Source organism: Aquarana catesbeiana, linkage group LG04, assembly GCF_042186555.1.
Source record: "Aquarana catesbeiana isolate 2022-GZ linkage group LG04, ASM4218655v1, whole genome shotgun sequence".
Taxonomy (NCBI): domain Eukaryota; kingdom Metazoa; phylum Chordata; class Amphibia; order Anura; family Ranidae; genus Aquarana; species Aquarana catesbeiana.
In genome coordinates this window covers 625,692,826-625,710,097 of record NC_133327.1, presented here as the reverse complement: position 1 = coordinate 625,710,097, position 17,272 = coordinate 625,692,826, and the positions used below count along the sequence as shown (strand labels likewise).

Here is a 17,272-nt window from a genome sequence, read left to right as displayed (position 1 = left end):
ACTTGTAAACAGGGCCTGTTTGATCTAGGAGTGCAGTAAAAAAAAAAATCGAGGGGCCTGCTTTCTGAACTAAAAAAATGGCACATTGCGAACTGCTAATGTAAATTGACAGCGACAATGAACTAAATAACCTTTAGCTAAATGATGTGCACAGGCATGCCTGCACGTTACTCCAGAGAGTTTGCTGCATTACACACCACACATAAAGCAAATAGATCTATGGAGGTTGCCCCTCCTTGTTTTTCTGTCTCTCCAGCTCCCCCTTGGACCGCCCTACAAAAAAAAAAAAATAGGCTGTGTGTTACCTACTCCTGATCACTGCACTCTGTAAGCCAGGGATCCTCAAACTATGGCCCTCCAGCTGCTGCGGAACTACACATCTCATGAGGCATTGTAAAACTTTGACATTCACAGATATGACTAGACATGATGGGAATTGTAGTTCCTGAACAACTGGAGGGCCATAGTTTGAAGACCCCTGCTGTAAGCTGTGCCATACATTGCATACTTCTAAAGAACATACAGGTATAAAGTACATCACATTGTAATGAGTGCGAACGTCATGAGTACAGTCCATGGGCCGTTAACATTAAATACCTCTTTCTTTTAGCAACACCCCAAACATCCACTGCTCACCTCTGCACCCCTAATCCACAGCTCACCTCTACATACCCCATTCACAGCTCATCTCTGAGCACCCTCACCACCACACAGCTCACCTCTGCACCTGCTGTCTACAGATCTCCTCTGCTTCCCTCGTCTACAGATCTTCTCTGTGTCCCCTTTCCACAGCTCACATCTGTATCCCCTTCCACAGCTCATGGGTACTCATCCACAGTTTGTCTCTGCTTGCTTCATTCACAGCTCACGGCATCAGCATCCCCGTCCACAGCTCAACTCGGGGTCCCCATCCACAGCTCACCTCGGCATCCCCAGTTCACCTCGGCGTCCCCGTCCACAGCTCACCTCGGCGTCCCCATCCACAGCTCACCTCTGCGTCCCCGTCCACAGCTCACCTCGGCGTCCCCGTCCACAGCTCACCTCGGCGTCCCATCCACAACTCAGCTCGGCAACCCCGTCCACAGCTCACCTCGGCAACCCCGTCCACAGCCCACCTCAGCGTCCACAGCTCACAGCTCACCTTGGTGTCTCCGTCCTCAGCTCCCCATTGGCGTCCCTGTCCACAGCCCATTTCAGCGTCCCATCCACAGCTCACCTTGGCAGCTCTGTCCACAGCTCACCTTGGGTCCACAGCTCACAGCTCACCTTGGTGTCCTGTCCACAGCTCACCTCGGCAACCCCGTCCGCAGCTCACCATGGCGTCCACAGCGCACAGCTCACCTTGGCGCCCACAGCTCACCTTGGTGTCCACAGCTCACCTTGGTGTCCACAGCTCACCTTGGCGTCCCTATCCACAGCTCACCTTGGCGTCCCCATTCAGAGCTCACCTTGGCGTCCCCATTCACAACTCACCTTGGCGTCCACGTCCTCAGCTCACCTTGGCGTCCACATCCTCGGTTCACTTTGGCGTCCCTGTCCACGGCTCACCTTGGTGTCCCTGTCTACGGCTCACCTTGGTGTTTTTGTTCACACCTCACCTCTGCATCTCTCTCCACATCTCATCCACAGCTCTCAATTTTGCACCGCAGCTCCATCCACAGCTCTCACCATGGCACCCAGCCCTACCCATCCCCATCTCTGAACTTTGCCACTAGCTAGCACCACCCCCCAATCCACAGTTTTCATCTCTTCACCCATCAGCCCCCCTTGCTCCTATCCACAACTTTCCCTCCTGCACCCAGCAACCTCCCCAGCCACAGCTCTTACTTTTGGCACTGCATGCTGCAAACCCCTCCTCGGTTGACCATTTGTCCTCCTAAGAGCAGCCAGGATGGCTCTTATAGGCAGCCGCCAGTGGAGGATTTTGTTTTTTAAACTTCAGCACAGCACTCTCCCTCCATTGTCAGTGACAGTGTACAAGAAAAACTGTCTGGCAAGTGGTGGCGGCACTCAAGGCACCAGTTGAGACATGTGGAGCAAGCGCCTTGAGTCTCAGGGGATATCTGCAGAGAGGTGACACTGCAGCAGGAGCACAGCCCCGCACAACCTCCAGAGCAACCTGGGGGGGCGAGGGGGGCACCACTGAAATCTGGGGGGCGTAGCTCACTCAAGCATCTCCCTAGATCCAGCCATGCTTGTAGAGTAGAGTGTGAGGATTGCTGATGAGTACAACCCATTGTACAGAAACAGTTCTTGAAGCATGATTACTGCTGTATAAGGGATTCCAAGAGCCAATACCAAATTAAATTCACCAGCCTACTCTAGCTGCATTTTAAAAGTACATTCAATAATTAATTATTGGATACAGAGATACAGTAATAGCTGTCTTTTATATCTGCCTGAAGTTCAGCTTTATTGCGGGACCCTCACTGCAAAGTGAGAATTCTAACAATGCTGCCTTAACCTTGAGAACAGTAGAATCTCTCTCACTTGTAAGATACCCTGCCAACATTTTACTACCCATTGGATATGCACTACTATTGTTTTAGATCTGCCAGATCGAAAAAAATTGCCAGCTCTAATATGAAAGTCTTGACTGGATATAATGTGAATATAATATACAAGACCCTTACACTGCACAGCTGTTGGGAAATCTGACGAATTCAGTTTATGACTGAATTTTTTGTAGATTTTTGTATATTGTGTGGTCCTTTAATGATGTCAATGCCTTATTTATGTGCCCTTGCTAGTTTTAATTTGACCCAAGCAGTTGCCACTGTTGCTTAGTCATACAATGCATTAACATAGCTAATACTCTTTAAGGGTTCCTAAGCACCCTACAACGCACACAAAAAGAACACCTACACTATCTTTTGCCAAACAGGACATGGACATCCCTAGCTGTGGTGTGCTATAGCAGAGGGGCACTATGTATGAGCCCTGGGGTGTAATTATAAAAAATAAAAGGCAAAGCACATATACAGAGGTTACAGTAGCATACAATATGATGTGTTCTGTGGTGTGAACCAACCCTTAATCTTGCTCCATGTTAGTTTTATACTATAACAGTAAGGGCTGTAGCACAGAGACATCGTAGTCCAGTTAATATGATCAGACATTATGACACATTATACAGAACCTTGACACAATGGCAGGTTCTCCCAGCTCCCGTCATCTTGACATACAGAAGCCATATTGTCCAAATCAGGATACCGCGTCTGGAAACCATCCCGACAGCTCATTATAAGCTTGTCACCGGTCCGGTAAGTCTTGTTCAAGACATCCGCGTCTTCGATGTACGGGGCAAGGCAATCTGTGACTGCGAAGAGAGGAACACACATTGTCAGTTGGGTTTTATCAGAACATGCAGATCTAATTAGTAGATATCAGATGATGGCATTCACAAATACTTATTTATTTCATACATTCATACGGCACCAACACAGAGGACACGAGTCAAGTCACATTGGTCTCTTTTCCTAGAGGAGCTGACAGTCTACCATCCTTACTAATTAAAGTATATAGAAATTCAAGACCAAATTGTAATAGATTGCAGCTTTCCAGATGAGATGGCTGCCTTAGTTTACCCTTTTTCAACCTTTGTTTATTTCCACCTAGTGATTCTGGTGGCAACGGACTTTTTGTGACAACACTGGCTCTGTACTGTGTCTATGGAGTAACAGCATTATCACCCTAGGATAGGAAGTGTGTTAGGACTGCAAAACACTTCCCTCTCTTCTCTTCTCCATAACGTTACACTGGAGGGCCTGGTTAGCAGGGGGAAACGTATGGTGCAGAGTGAGGGTGATCGGTCTCTGCAAGGCTCTCTCTAAAGCAGCTAAAAGCTGGTGGGAGGGAGAGAAGAAAAAGCTGGCTTTCAGCTGCAGATCACATTATGATTCACCCTGCTGCTTGGGCCGCCCTGCTGGCCTGGGCCCAGTACAGGAGGACCGATAGTACCCCTAATCCACGGCCCTGCTCCTGGTACATGTCTGCAGTCTCTGACAGCTCTCTCTGGCATTATAATCACAGAATATTGTGCGGTCATTTAGTGATGTCAAGGACCACACCTGAGACCCCTCCCTCATCAAGCAAGTTGGCTACTATTACTCTACTCTATGGTCATGGAGTGGTATGTAAAGTAAAATCAAGCCAGTTTCTCAAAAGAGAACAGCAGGTGGGTTGCCCATATCAGGAAAGTTCCTGTGGAAGATGCAGTACTGGGCATCCTGGTGCGCGCCTGTGCGTGCTGGTGCGCATGTGCCTGTGCGTGCTGGTGTGCGTGCGCCTATGCGTGCGGTGCTTGGCGCCAATTGGCCTATTTAAATTGGAAGTGCACACTGGATCGGTGCTGTCTGATCTGCAGCTCCCTGTGACCCCTGCTCCTGTTTATCTGCCTTTGAACATTTGATCTCCTGACGACCCGGCTTGACCTCTGGATTCTCCTCATTTTCTGCCTGCACTTGATCTCGGCCTGCCTCTGACTCTGAACCTGCCTGCTCCTCTGGTACCTCATTGCCCGCCTGTTGAGGACCCTGCCTGTGATCTGACCTGTTCGCCCTGCTCCTGCTCCAGCATCATCTGCCTGTTCATCTGCCTGTCTGCTGTTCAGTTGGTGACCAACTCTACTGCATCTGGGATCCAGAGCCGCCCTTCCTGCAACTGACCCGCCAGGCTCTCATACCATTCTGCACTCCCATGCCTCCTGTCTGCTCTACCAGGGGCCACGAGTCAGACACATAAGGGAGACCTTCCTCTGCTCTATCGGGCTCATCAGTGAGGTACGTGAGAATCTGACAGCCCGGCAGGAATTTTTTTGTTAAATATAGAAACCACCAAGTGACAAATCTATGTGACGCAGATCATTTTGTGTTTTTTGAAACAACCTTTGTGCAGCATGGACTGGCCGCGCGATGAGCACACACCTACGCAAGGGCCCCCTTTGCTGGCGCTTTTGCAATTATTTCATTTTCTTTTACGATCTCCTGCCGCAAGGACCAACTAAAGCCAAGTAAATTGAAAAGCAAAATTACAGGACGGGAACTTTGTGTCTCCTGTTCCAGAAGAATGGAAGATGGATTGCTGCATAAATAGAGCAGAACAGAGCTGGCTCTAGGTGCTCAAACAAAGGAAACGGGATCAATACTAAGTTTAGAATTGCTGCATTTATATGCAAGCTGAACAGCCATTCGTACGGGACTGCAAGCAGCGACGGAACAAACCCCAAATAAAGGTTACTGCTGATTGCAGGAATGAATTAAAATATATATTAACATGAAGGAGTTTTACTGGGAAATACACAATGGTGACTCGTTTGGAAAGAGATTTCTAAGATAATGAGTCATAAATGGCATTATTACGCCTACAGAATGTTGGGTTTGCATTTTAATGCTGAATGAAGACACAAGGGGCTGAAGGAACATCACAAATTCTAAAGTCAGTTTGTATAGCTGTCTGTGCCCCCGTAAAGGAGATTCACTCTCTCTATTTGTCCTGTTTACCATTATCATTGAAAGTGACAGTAAAATCCCAAATTTTGGGTTGTCCCCAGAAAAGTAATAGAGGGGAAATCTTCCAGTGGGGACACTAGTTCTGGTGGCAGTCCCCAGGTCACCAGAACTAGTGTCTCCATTCGAAGGTTTCCCCTCTATTACTAAATTTGGGATTTTCTTTTACTTTCACTTTCCGTGATAATGGCGAACAGGACAAATAGAGAGGATGAATCTCCTTGACTGGGACACAGACAGCAATAAAACCTGACAAACCTTCTAATCCCTCTCCAGTCTATCCAAAACTAAAAAAAAGTTTTGCCCTTAGTTACACTTTAACCACTTAAGGACCAGCCGCCATCATTATACTGCGGCAATGTGGCTCGATCCTGCAAATCGACGTAGGTGTACGTCGGCTCGTATACGATGATTGGTGCGCGCTCCCGTTGTCCAGTGGGGGGAGCCAATCAGCGGGTCCGGCGACCCGCGATCGTTCTCCACAGTGACAGAATGGGGATCTGCCTATGTAAAGAAGGCAGCTCTCCATTCTGACAGGGGAGATCACACAGATTCTGTCTTTCTGCTATGCAAGAAGATGCATCTGTGTGTTTCCCCAGTCACACAGCCCCCCATACAGTTAGATCACACCTCCTAGGGACACATTTAACCCTTTGATCGCCCCCCCCTGATGTTAACCCCTTCCCCGTCAGTGTCATTAGTACAATAACAGTGCATATTTTTAACACTGATTACTTTAATAATGTCGCTGGTTCCCAAAAAAGTGTCAAAAATGTCAGGTGTCAGATCTGTCCGCCGCAATCCCACTAAAAATCACTGATCGCCGCCATTACTAGTAAAAAAAAAAAAAAAAGCCATAAATCTATTCCCTATTTTGTAGACGCGATAACTTTTGCGCATACCAATCAAAATATGCTTATTGTGATTTTTTTTATACCAAAAATATGTAGCAGAATATATGTTGCCCTAAACTGAAGAATAAATTAGTTTTTTTTATAGCAGAAAGTAAAAAATTATTTGTTTTTTCAAAATTGTTGCTCTTCTCTTGTTTATAGCGCAAAAAATAAAAACTGCAGAAATTATCAATTACCACCAAAAGAAAGCTCTATTTGTGGGGAAAAAAGTCAATCAATTTTGTTTGGGTACAGTGTCGCACGACCACGCAATTGTCAGTTAAACCGACGCAGTGCCGTATCGCAAAATATGGCCTGGTCAAGAAGCGGGTAAATCCTTCCAGGGCTGAAGTGGTTAAAGTGTTACTAAAGTCATTTTTTTTTAAATTAAAATAACAAACATGTTATACTCACCTGCTCCGGTATTGCACAGAGTATCCTCCTCTTCTGGGGTCCCCGGCGGCGATCTCGGCTCCTCTGTCCCCCACTTCCTCTTCACTTCATGTGATTAACAGCAGCAAAAGCCAATGGCTCCTGCTGCTTCATGAATGCTGTGTGAAGAGGAAGGGGAGAATAGATGCAGCAGTGCACAGCGCTGATCTCTTCTCCCCTCTCTTAATCTTCATACAGGGGAAGAGGGGCACAGGGAAATTGAAAACGTTTTTTACCTTAATGCAAACAATGCATTAACCACTTCAGCCCCGGAAGATTTGGCCCCTTAATGACCAGGCCAGTTTTTTATGATACGGCACTTCGTTGTTTTAACTGACAATTGCGCGGTCGTACAAAAACTAAATTTTTTTTTTCCCCACAAATAGAGCTTTCTTTTGGTGGTATTTGATCACCTCTGCGATTTTTATTTTTTGCATTATAAACAAAAAAGAGTGACAAAAAAAATAAAATATATTTTTTACTTTTTGCTATATTGTAATAAATATCTCCAAAATGTATTTTAAAAAACAAATTTCTTCTGCAGTTTAGGTCGATATGTATTCTTCTACATATTTTTGGTAAAAAAAAAAAAAAATATATATAGCAATAAGCGTATATTGATTGGTTTGCACAAAAGTTATAGAGTCTACAAAATAGGAGATAGATTTATGGCATTTTTATTAATATTATTTTTTTTTTTACTAGTAATGGCGGTGATCTGCGATTTTTTTTGGGATGCGACATTACGGCAGACAGATCGGACACTTTTGACACTTTTTTGGGACCATTGACATTTATACAGCGATCAGAGCTAAAAATAGCTACTGATTACTCTATAAATGTCATTGGCAGCGAAGGGGTTAACACTAGGGGGCGATCAAGGGGTTAAATGTGTGTCCTAATGAGTGTTTCTAACTGTGGGGATGGGACTGCCTGAGGGAGGAGACCGATTGTTGTTCATAATTAGTATGAACAACAGATATGGCTCCTCTCCCCTGAAAGAACGGAGATCCATAGACAGGTCATGTTGTCCAAAGACAGGTCAAAATCCAAGCAGTGTGTGGCTGTTCCTGTTCAATAGAAGTTGATCGTCAGATTAATGTTTGTTAATTGAACAAGTTGGAAAACTCTTCTGAATCAGTGGCTGTAGCCACTGATCAGTGCATTCTGACAGTGCCGGGTCCCACTGTCACAATATAATGTCCCAGCAGGGGAGATTCCTCCATCTACCTCACTTATGTGGATGTTGGAATCTGTCTTGCCCAATGGTTGTGCGAAAAAAAAAAAATCTATGGCCAGCTTAAAGTGATTGTAAACCTTTCAAATTAAAAAAAGTTTGATTTCTGTCCTCTCTCTCTTCCCTCTTCTTTCTGCATGACTCTCCATTCTGATGACGCCACAGAATCTCTGGAGATGGCAGACCCCCTCCAGCACACAGAAGGTGATTGACAGCCTGAGATGTGCATGTTTCCCTATGAGATTGTGTGTGGGGGGTGTCCATTCCCTCCACTCAGGTCTCAGATTACACTCAGCTCTCCTCTTTATGCTGTGCAGTGCGGGGCATCAGATCCCAGCCCTTTCCCTGCTGGAGATGAGAAACGACCTTTGATCTGTGTGTTTTAGAAGGCTGTAGAGGTGAGAGGGCTGCAGATAGACAGGTACAACATACATAGGAGCATTTGTTTAATCTCTGATATCACCTGAGGCTAGTCACTTTACTGGGTATAGGTAAGGGTTTACAATCACTTTACGCATTTAAAACATCATGGCAGGATAGCCTCTGTGAAGCATCATCAGTAATGTGTGCAATCAGAGCTCATCAAAAAAAAAAAAAATACCCACAATGTAAAAACTAATAGCGTAGCATTTAATAGTATTGCAGGGAAATTTCCAATAAAGAGTTCCAGGAGGCCAATACAGTAAAACTAGAGTGTGTGTTGCTGAAAAACCAACACTGTGCTTCTCTACCACCTGTGAACAATATTCTCTCACCATTAGTGATGAACCTAGGTGTGTTTGGATCCTAGTCCGAGCCCACCAGGAAGCTGTCACTGTACTGGGCCAATCGTCTGCAGCCAAGGCATTCCTCTCCCTGCATCCGCAGATATAAAATGAGTGTGTATACCTGTAGCTGTGGGCCATGCCTCATCTGCTTATGATTGGCTTCCTGGTGGGCTCAGAGCAAAGCCTTGTATACACGATGAGATTATTGGACAAAAAAAAAAAAAAATCGGAAGTAATGTAATGTCTCTGTATTGTATTTTCGTACGAAAACCAATTAACCGCATATATACTGTAGCAGGGTGGCTCTATTGCGCAAATCGCCGGTACCGCGCAACAGCTATAGTTGGCGCGCGCGCGGTGCGTCACCAGAGCCACAATGTCCCGATCGCTCCACAGAGAGGCAGAACGGGGATTAAACAATGCAGATCCCCATTCTGACTGTGATCAGGAACAGCGATCTCTCTCTACTCCAGGTCAGTCCACTCCCCCTAGAGTTAGAAACACCTCCCTAGGGAACACTCGATCCCTTGATCGTTCCCTAGTGTTAACCCCTTCCCGGTCAGTGTCATTTATACAGTAATCAGTGGCTATTCGTAGCTCTGATCACTGTAATAATGTCACTGGTCCCAAAAAAGTGCCAAAAGTGTCCGATCTGTCCGCCAGTACAATAATAGTGCATATTTTTAACACTGATTACTGTAATAATGTCACTGGTTCCCAAAAAAATGTCAAAAATTGTTAGTTAGGTGTCCAATCTGTCCGCCGCAATGTCACAGCCCCGCTAAAAATCGTTGATCATCGCCATTACTAGTAAAAAAATAAATAAATAATAAAAATGCCACAAATCTATTCCCTATTTTGTAGACGCTATAACTTTTGTGCAAACCAATCAATATACGCTTATTGCGATTTTTTGTACCAAAAATATGTAGAAGAATACATATTGGCCTAAACTGATGAAGAAATTAGTTCACCCCAAACTGTGATTAGCTGTGTCCGAAGGACGCTGCAGTCACAAAGCGCACCCGATGCAATAGATTCAACTTTGTTCAACTAAGAAAAACTGTTGTGCCAACATAGCTTCCTGACATCACCCATAATCAGCATCCTGCAGCCGTGGCCTGTCCATCAGCAGGATTGCCTGGCAATAAATCAGTATGATTGACTGCAGGTCTGTCCACTAATGAACCCAGTCAATGCCGTACTAATGAAACACGTGGAGTCGTGCTGCTACACCAAGCAAAAATGCCAAAGAGAATGTGACTTCCCTGTCAATATATGCGGCCTAATGCAGCCTTTTAATAAAACATCGATCAGCGTGTCATCCTGTAGCTGCTATGAAGAAAGAATGGTATTCCAGCATACCAACTAACGCTCTGAGAAGAATGGATACCCTTTAGTATGTAAGCAAATAGCATAACCAGGGTCACATTTACGGCTCCTTCACACCACACATGAATGCTAATGTTCATTTTGAAAGGGCCTTAAACACACAAAGGTTGGCGCTTCCACTATTTCTGGCAAGACACTGCACACAGTATTCACATTTGTGCATAGAGGTGCGCTTGCCACAGGTGCATTTTTGTTGTTCTAAATGTACATTGAGGTATTATATAGATAGAAGTAATATGCCATGACAATGAATTACTCATATTTGCTTCTTTGGTTTGCATTTCATTTTATCTGTGCAAAAAAGGCCTGTTGAGCCTGCCAAAAATCCAGCGCTGTCCTGTGTTCTAAGCTCTTTGCAATGTTATCATACTTATGCCCTGTACACACGGTCGGATTTTCCGATGGAAAAAGTGCGATCAGATTGTGTTGTCGGAAATTCCGATCGTGTGTGGGCTCCATCAGACTTTTTCTGTCGGAATTTCCGACACACAAAGTTTGAGAGCAGGCTATGAAATTTTCCGACAACAAGATCCGATCGGTTAAATACCGATTGTGTGTACACAAATCCGACGCACAAAGTGCCACGCATGCTCAGAATAAATTAAGAGATGAAAGCTATTGGCTACTGCCCCATTTATAGTCCCAACGTACGTGTTTTACATCACCGCGTTCAGAACGATCAGATTTTCCAACAACTTTGTACGACTGTGTTTATGCAAGACAAGTTTGAGCCAACATCCGTCGGAAAAAATCCATGGATTTTGTTGTCGGAATGTCCGAACAATGTCCGACCGTGTGTACAGGGCATTAGTGTTATCAGCCCTCCTCAATTTTTTCTGTGGACTATAGAACACCTCCCCCTATGTTATGGAAATTAGGTGTTATGAAATCTTAATACGCTTCCTGTTCCTTGGTAGCAATGCTGCTCCTCCATTGACACAGTGCAGTGAGTGAGAGTTGTCACCCTAGGGCAGGAAGTGTGTCAACGGCAGGATCACCAAGCGAAAAAAGAATAAAGCAATTACATTTAACCACTGGTAAGCTGTAATATATTACATCTGTGCTTGTAAGACTTGTAGGCAGGTGCAGTCTGCTGTCTCCACTGCAGGTGGCGCTCAACCGCAGCAGCAGTGCTGGGGGAGAGGAAGTAATGGGAAACAGGGTTCCTCTGTGGTTTCCTGAGTCACTGAGGCAGCAATCTGATTGGATGCTGGTAGCTCATGTCACTCTGGTGGCCATCTTAGATGTGGCAGAGTCTATTTAGGATAGTGTGTAGAGTAGAGAGTGGTACCCCATCTGGTAGGGACAGTACTAGCATTAGAGACAACCTTACTGTCACTGCACCATGCTACACTCACCTACAGACTATGTCTGAGGCTGTGTTCATACATGCGTATTGGATGAAGATTTCCTCGCATACAATTCGCATGACAGGAGAGTGTGATCGGCTCTCAATGGGACCGGTTTACACAGCTCCGAGGCGGTCTGCATTAAAAAGAGTCCCGTGCGTCTTTGGTTCGGATTCCGGTGCGAATTCAGGCAAACGTCGGACCCAATCCGCACCTGATTCTGTGAACAGGGACACACCGGACCCCATGCTGTGAACCATGGCCACAGCATATGTGAAGTCGGCCTGAGGCACTGTTCACATGTTTGCAATTTAATGTGTGCGTTGGAATGCGGGTCAACGCATTCACCCATCTTTGTTTTTAATGGTGCCAGTTTTCATCTGTGTGCTGCTTAGGCAAGTGAAAACCAAAAGTGCAGGTCCATTTTTTAGTGCGCCAATGCATGTTGTAAGCCCTATGGATGGCAACAGCAGTGCCTGAGATTACATGCTAACCAGCTTCTCCTATAGCAACCTTTTTCTTGACATTTCATTAGCTGACAGAACCCAACAAAGTAGCACAGAGTGCATGAAAATGCACATCATTGGGCTTCCCTATGTGCGCTTGCTGCACCAATGAGACTCGTGTACCAAATTTTGACACTAAGCCAGGCGCGTTTTTTAACCAAGTCTGGCAATAGTAATATATTGTAGAAAAGTTCAGCAAGTACAAACAGGCCCAGTGGGGGAGTACACCCGTCCAGAGCCGCCTACAACTGTGACAGCCATAGAACAGCATTCTGAACAGTGGTGGCCAGTGGTAAATTTCGGGGGGGGGGGGGGCAAACAGTACCATACCCCCCTCCCCCTGTCAGTTGGTTGGCGGGCAGGTCAGATGCACTTACCCCATCTATGCAGCGCATATACTCTTTTTAAATCATAATCACAACAGAAACTACCCAAATGACCCTGATCAAAAGTTTACATACCCCAGTTCTTAATACTGTGTATTGCCCCCTTTAAAGCAGTTGTATACCCGCACAGAAAAAAAACCCCCGTAAGGCAAAGGCATAATGAGCTAGTATGCAACGCATACTAGCTCATTATGAAATACTCACCTTAGAACGAAGCGCCGGCATCTGATCTCGGTCCACGGCAAAGGAGCTGACATTTTTTCCCATTGGCGTTTCTTTCGGGTTTGCGGCTCCGGCCACTCACAGCAAATGCGCGCGGGAGTCTTCTTCGCGGCAAGGATCGGCAGCGTCTGCCGGACCTTCACAGTGCATGCGCCGCTGACGTCAGCAGCTGCATTCAAAGTGAATATCTCCGAAACCGTACAGGTTTAGGAGATATTAATTTTACCTACAGGTAAGCCTTATTATAGGCTTACCTGTAGATAAAAACAAAAAAAAGGGTATACAACCGCTTTAACATCAATAACGGCTTGAAGTCTTTTGTGGTATTTGTAGATGAGGCTCTTTATCTTCTCAGATGGTAAAGCTGCCCATTCCTCTTGGCAAAAAGCCTCCAGTTCCTGTAAATTCTTGGTCTGTCTTGCATGAACTTCACGTTTAAGATCTCCCTAGAGTGGCTCAATGATATTGAGGTCAGGATACTGAGATGATCACTCCAGAACCTTCACTTTAATCACAGGTCGACTTGGCCTTGTGTTTTGGATCATTGTCATGTTGGAATGTCCCATGCGCATCTTCCTGGCTGATGAATGCAAATGTTCCTCCAGTATTTTTTATTCATAGAGGGGGTGGCGTGGATAGAGGTGGCGGCGCCTGGGTGCCCCTAATGGACGGGCCGTCACTCATTCTGAAGAGTGGAGAATGTTGACAGTGTCTGCCACAGGGAGCGGAATGCGGCCTGGCTGGTCCACAGCCAAAGGGGTGGCTTCTTGGAAGAGGTAGACCCTGCACCGTCCCTACATACTGACGCCTCATACCTGCATAGGCAGTTTTTTGGCAAATGTGAACTCATTAAAGAGGTGTTTTTTTTTCCTAGTCTAGCATCTGGACACAGAATATTTGTCCCATCATAAGAAAAAGTCCAGTTATCTCATATGAATATATTGACACATTGTCACAAGTGTTTAAGCCATGTTGGGATGTTTATTTAGATATCAAAGGATTTGTCTACTCTACAGGCCCTAGAGATGGTATTTTGGAGATGACCTTACTGCATCCCCAGAGATTGCAAATCATGAAGGATTTATATGCAAAACAATTAGGAAATTGTCAAACTCTCTGTTTTATCCATAGAGGTTGATACTACGGCCAAAAAAAGAGCCAATAAAAGCGGCACAGATTTAGCAACAGGAAAGGCAAACCTGGGAGCTATATTCTACTTAAAAGGAAAGTATACACTTGAATTCAGCTGAATTTCATGTTAGTATAAAAGTTAACCTTGCAGTTGGCCCAACTCTGCACTGAAAGTGTAATGCCCCATACACATGGTCGGATTTTCCGACGGAAAATGTGTGATAGGACCTTGTTGTCGGAAATTCCGACCATGTGTAGGCTCCATCACACATAACAACACAACAAAATCCGTTGTCGGAAATTCCGATCGTGTGTACACAAATCCGACGGACAAAGTGCCACGCATGCTCAGAATAAATAAAGAGATGAAAGCTATTGGCCACTGCCCCGTTTATAGTCCCGACGTACGTGTTTTACATCACCGCGTTCAGAATGATTGGATTTTCCGACAACTTTGTGTGACCGTGTGTATGCAAGACAAGTTTGAGCCAACATCCGTCGGAAAAAATCCTAGGATTTTGTTGTCGGAATGTCCGAACAAAGTCCGACCGTGTGTATTCCCCACACTGGGAATAAAAAAAAAGAAGAATTTCCTTTGCAGTGCCCTCCCCCTAGCGTGTACCTAGTTTTGACAGGTACCCAGCTCCCACTTCCAATCGTGGCACTGAAGTTCTGCTCTCCCCCTCCCTCCCTGCAATCTTCTGGGCATGTCACAGGTCCCAGAAGATTGCCCGGGCATTCAGGACCTGCAGCGTGACTCGTGTGATGCTGCAAGCTGTCACAGCCAGATACCCACAATGCTGGTGCCGCGGAAAGGAGAGGGAGAGAAGCGAGAGTTTGGGCGCCCGCATCGCTGGATCCTGGGACAGGTGAGTGTGTGTTTATTAAAGTTCAGCAGATACACTTTTTGTAGCAGCTGACTTTTAATAAACACAGAAATGGCCGGAACTCCTCTTTAAGGCCTGGTTCACATCTATGCGTTTTTTTGTGTTTTTTGCAGAAATGCACTACAGTCCATTCTATTTTCTGCGGGAAGGGTCAGGGACTTTTTCAAACGCAAAACAGTGCATTTTTGGTTCAATATGGAGAAGCTGCAGAAAAGTATGTAGTGCAAAAACACGTGTGCAAAAACGCAGCACAAAAAGCACTGCAGAAACAGATCAAAGGCAAACTGCATAGGTGAACCAGGCCTTTAGTATAAGAGTAGAGGAAGAAGCCGTAATACTTACCTTATTCTATGCACCAGCTTCTGCTATCCTGTGAGACTTTGTACATTTACAATCTTTGTTTGTTTTTTAAATAAACCTTTAATACATGAGAAAGGATTCCTGGAGCACAATAGGGAAGCTACAGACAAATAAATCATTCTCTGCTTTGAGGCTAGCTTTGTCACACTAAAACATCAGGCAGAGGGATCTATTGAGGGATGATTCACTATGTTGAGTCATTACCCTCATTTAATTCTGTAACACCCTGAAAAATACGAAAATTATTAATGTAATATTCCATAATTAGCAGACCTAATTAAAATAAAACTATGTATTGTCTGACCATAATAAACGAAAAAAAATTACAAGTATAACCACCATGAAGCACTTTTGTCTGAGGCCTCATGCACACTGGACTTTTTTGGACGTTTTTACAGCAGCTGTTTTTGGCTTCAGACGTTTTTTTCTACAGTCAATAAACTCCCCATCATGTTATCCTATGTGTTCATGCACACATAGGCTGTTATCAGCAGTTTTTGGAGGGGGCGTTTTTTGGCTTTAAAAAAACAAAAAAAAAAACAAAACTAGTGGGTTTTGAGAGGAATTTTTCAGCTGTAAAAATGCTCTAATGTCAAAAAACGCTGATATAAAAAAAAAAGCGATAAAAGCGTTAGTGCGGAAAAGGGATAATAAACGCTAAAAACGCTATTGCAAAAACGTTGAAAAACTCACTGCAAAGCTAGTGGCGTTTTTATAACGTTATTTTAACGTCCAGTGTGCATGAGGGCTAAAAATCAACAAAATATATGCAAAACCACTAACCACTCCCGGTAATCCAAATCCTAATGGGAATGTGGATATTGTAATTACAATCACCATTTCTGCAGACTGGTATGATGTTGTTATAAACCCCTGATTGGTTGTTTGAACTGAAAATACGGATTTCTCCAATATCATCTCACCAGTATCAACTCAAACAGCAGTCTTTGCACTTTTCCTGTGTGTGGCTACTGGAGCTGTGTGCAGAATCCAAATGACATCTGATTCATAGTAAGTGCAGTCACTGTGTGTACTGCAATCCTAATCTTTCCAAGCAATGGAATAAATTGGGAGGGTAGAATACAGCACAGAAATACAATCACGGTGATAAAACCTTCCACTCTGCAGGATGGTCTGCTGGACATACACCTTGCATACTGATTGAACAATCTTCTTCAGATCTACCAACAATTATGCAACAGGCTAGCCTACATGACTAGATACACAGACTGGAATGTTTAGGTAGGGTTTCCACTACATAGTGGTAGATCTAAAGGAGATTGAACAGAGATCGCACATTCAGATTGCAAAGTTTTAGGGTAAACCTGTGGTCAATCTAAACTACTTTTCATTAGGGCTGAAACAACTAATCGATTAATCAACAACTAATCGATTATGAAAATAATCTATTACTATTTTCATAATCGATTAATCGGGCAGTAACACAATGGGGTTAAAAAAATTAAATTGAGCCTTTTATAGTACAAAAAAGAGCAAATATTCGCTACTGTAAATGTTACTTTCACAGTTCTACAGTAAAAAAATGAACCCCTTACAATAGAGATTATCTGTTTTTTTGTACTTTAACCCCTTCCCGACGACCGTACGCACATATGCGTACTCGGATTTCCGGGGTTATACCGGGATGATGCCCGCAGCTGCAGGCATCATCCCGGTACCGTTGTTTCTAGCGGGCGATCGGCTACCCGTGTATAACAACCGATGTGGCTAAAAGCCGCTCGGTTGTTATACCAGAGGAGCGGGAGGGGACATCCCCCCCCTCCTGCCGCCTCCCGCCGCTGTTACCGGGCCTCCCGTGCGATCGGGAGGCCCGGTGTCCAATCGGGAATCTTCGGCGGCTGGGGGCAGGCTGGAACGAAGCTGTGAGCGGCTTCGTTCCAGCCTTCTTGTTGTAAACGCGGAAGCGACGTCATGAGGTCACTTCCCATTTACTCGGCTGCCAATGGCGCCGAATTTACAAAAGTACACAGTATTCACAATCGCCGTTTTCGGCGATCTGAATACTTTGAAGTGTAAAGGAGGGATGGGGGGTCTTTTAGACCCCCCATCCCTCCATAAAGAGTACCTGTCACCACCTATTACTGTCACAAGGGATGTTTACATTCCTTGTGACAGCAATAAAAGTAAAAAAAAAAAATTTTTAAACACAATTTTAAAGTAAAAAAATAAATAAAATAAATAA

General features: G+C 44.8%; 1 protein-coding gene across 2 annotated transcripts in view; it reads right to left on the bottom strand.

The window, feature by feature from the left end:
- SUSD4 (sushi domain containing 4) overlaps positions 1–17,272 on the bottom strand; it is a 220,639-nt gene that overhangs the window by 77,952 nt on the left and 125,415 nt on the right. For both annotated transcript variants that reach the window (XM_073628340.1, XM_073628341.1), the window contains exon 4: positions 3,140–3,319. In XM_073628340.1, the coding sequence (XP_073484441.1) occupies positions 3,140–3,319 (180 nt within the window). The remainder of the gene's footprint in view (positions 1–3,139; positions 3,320–17,272) is intronic.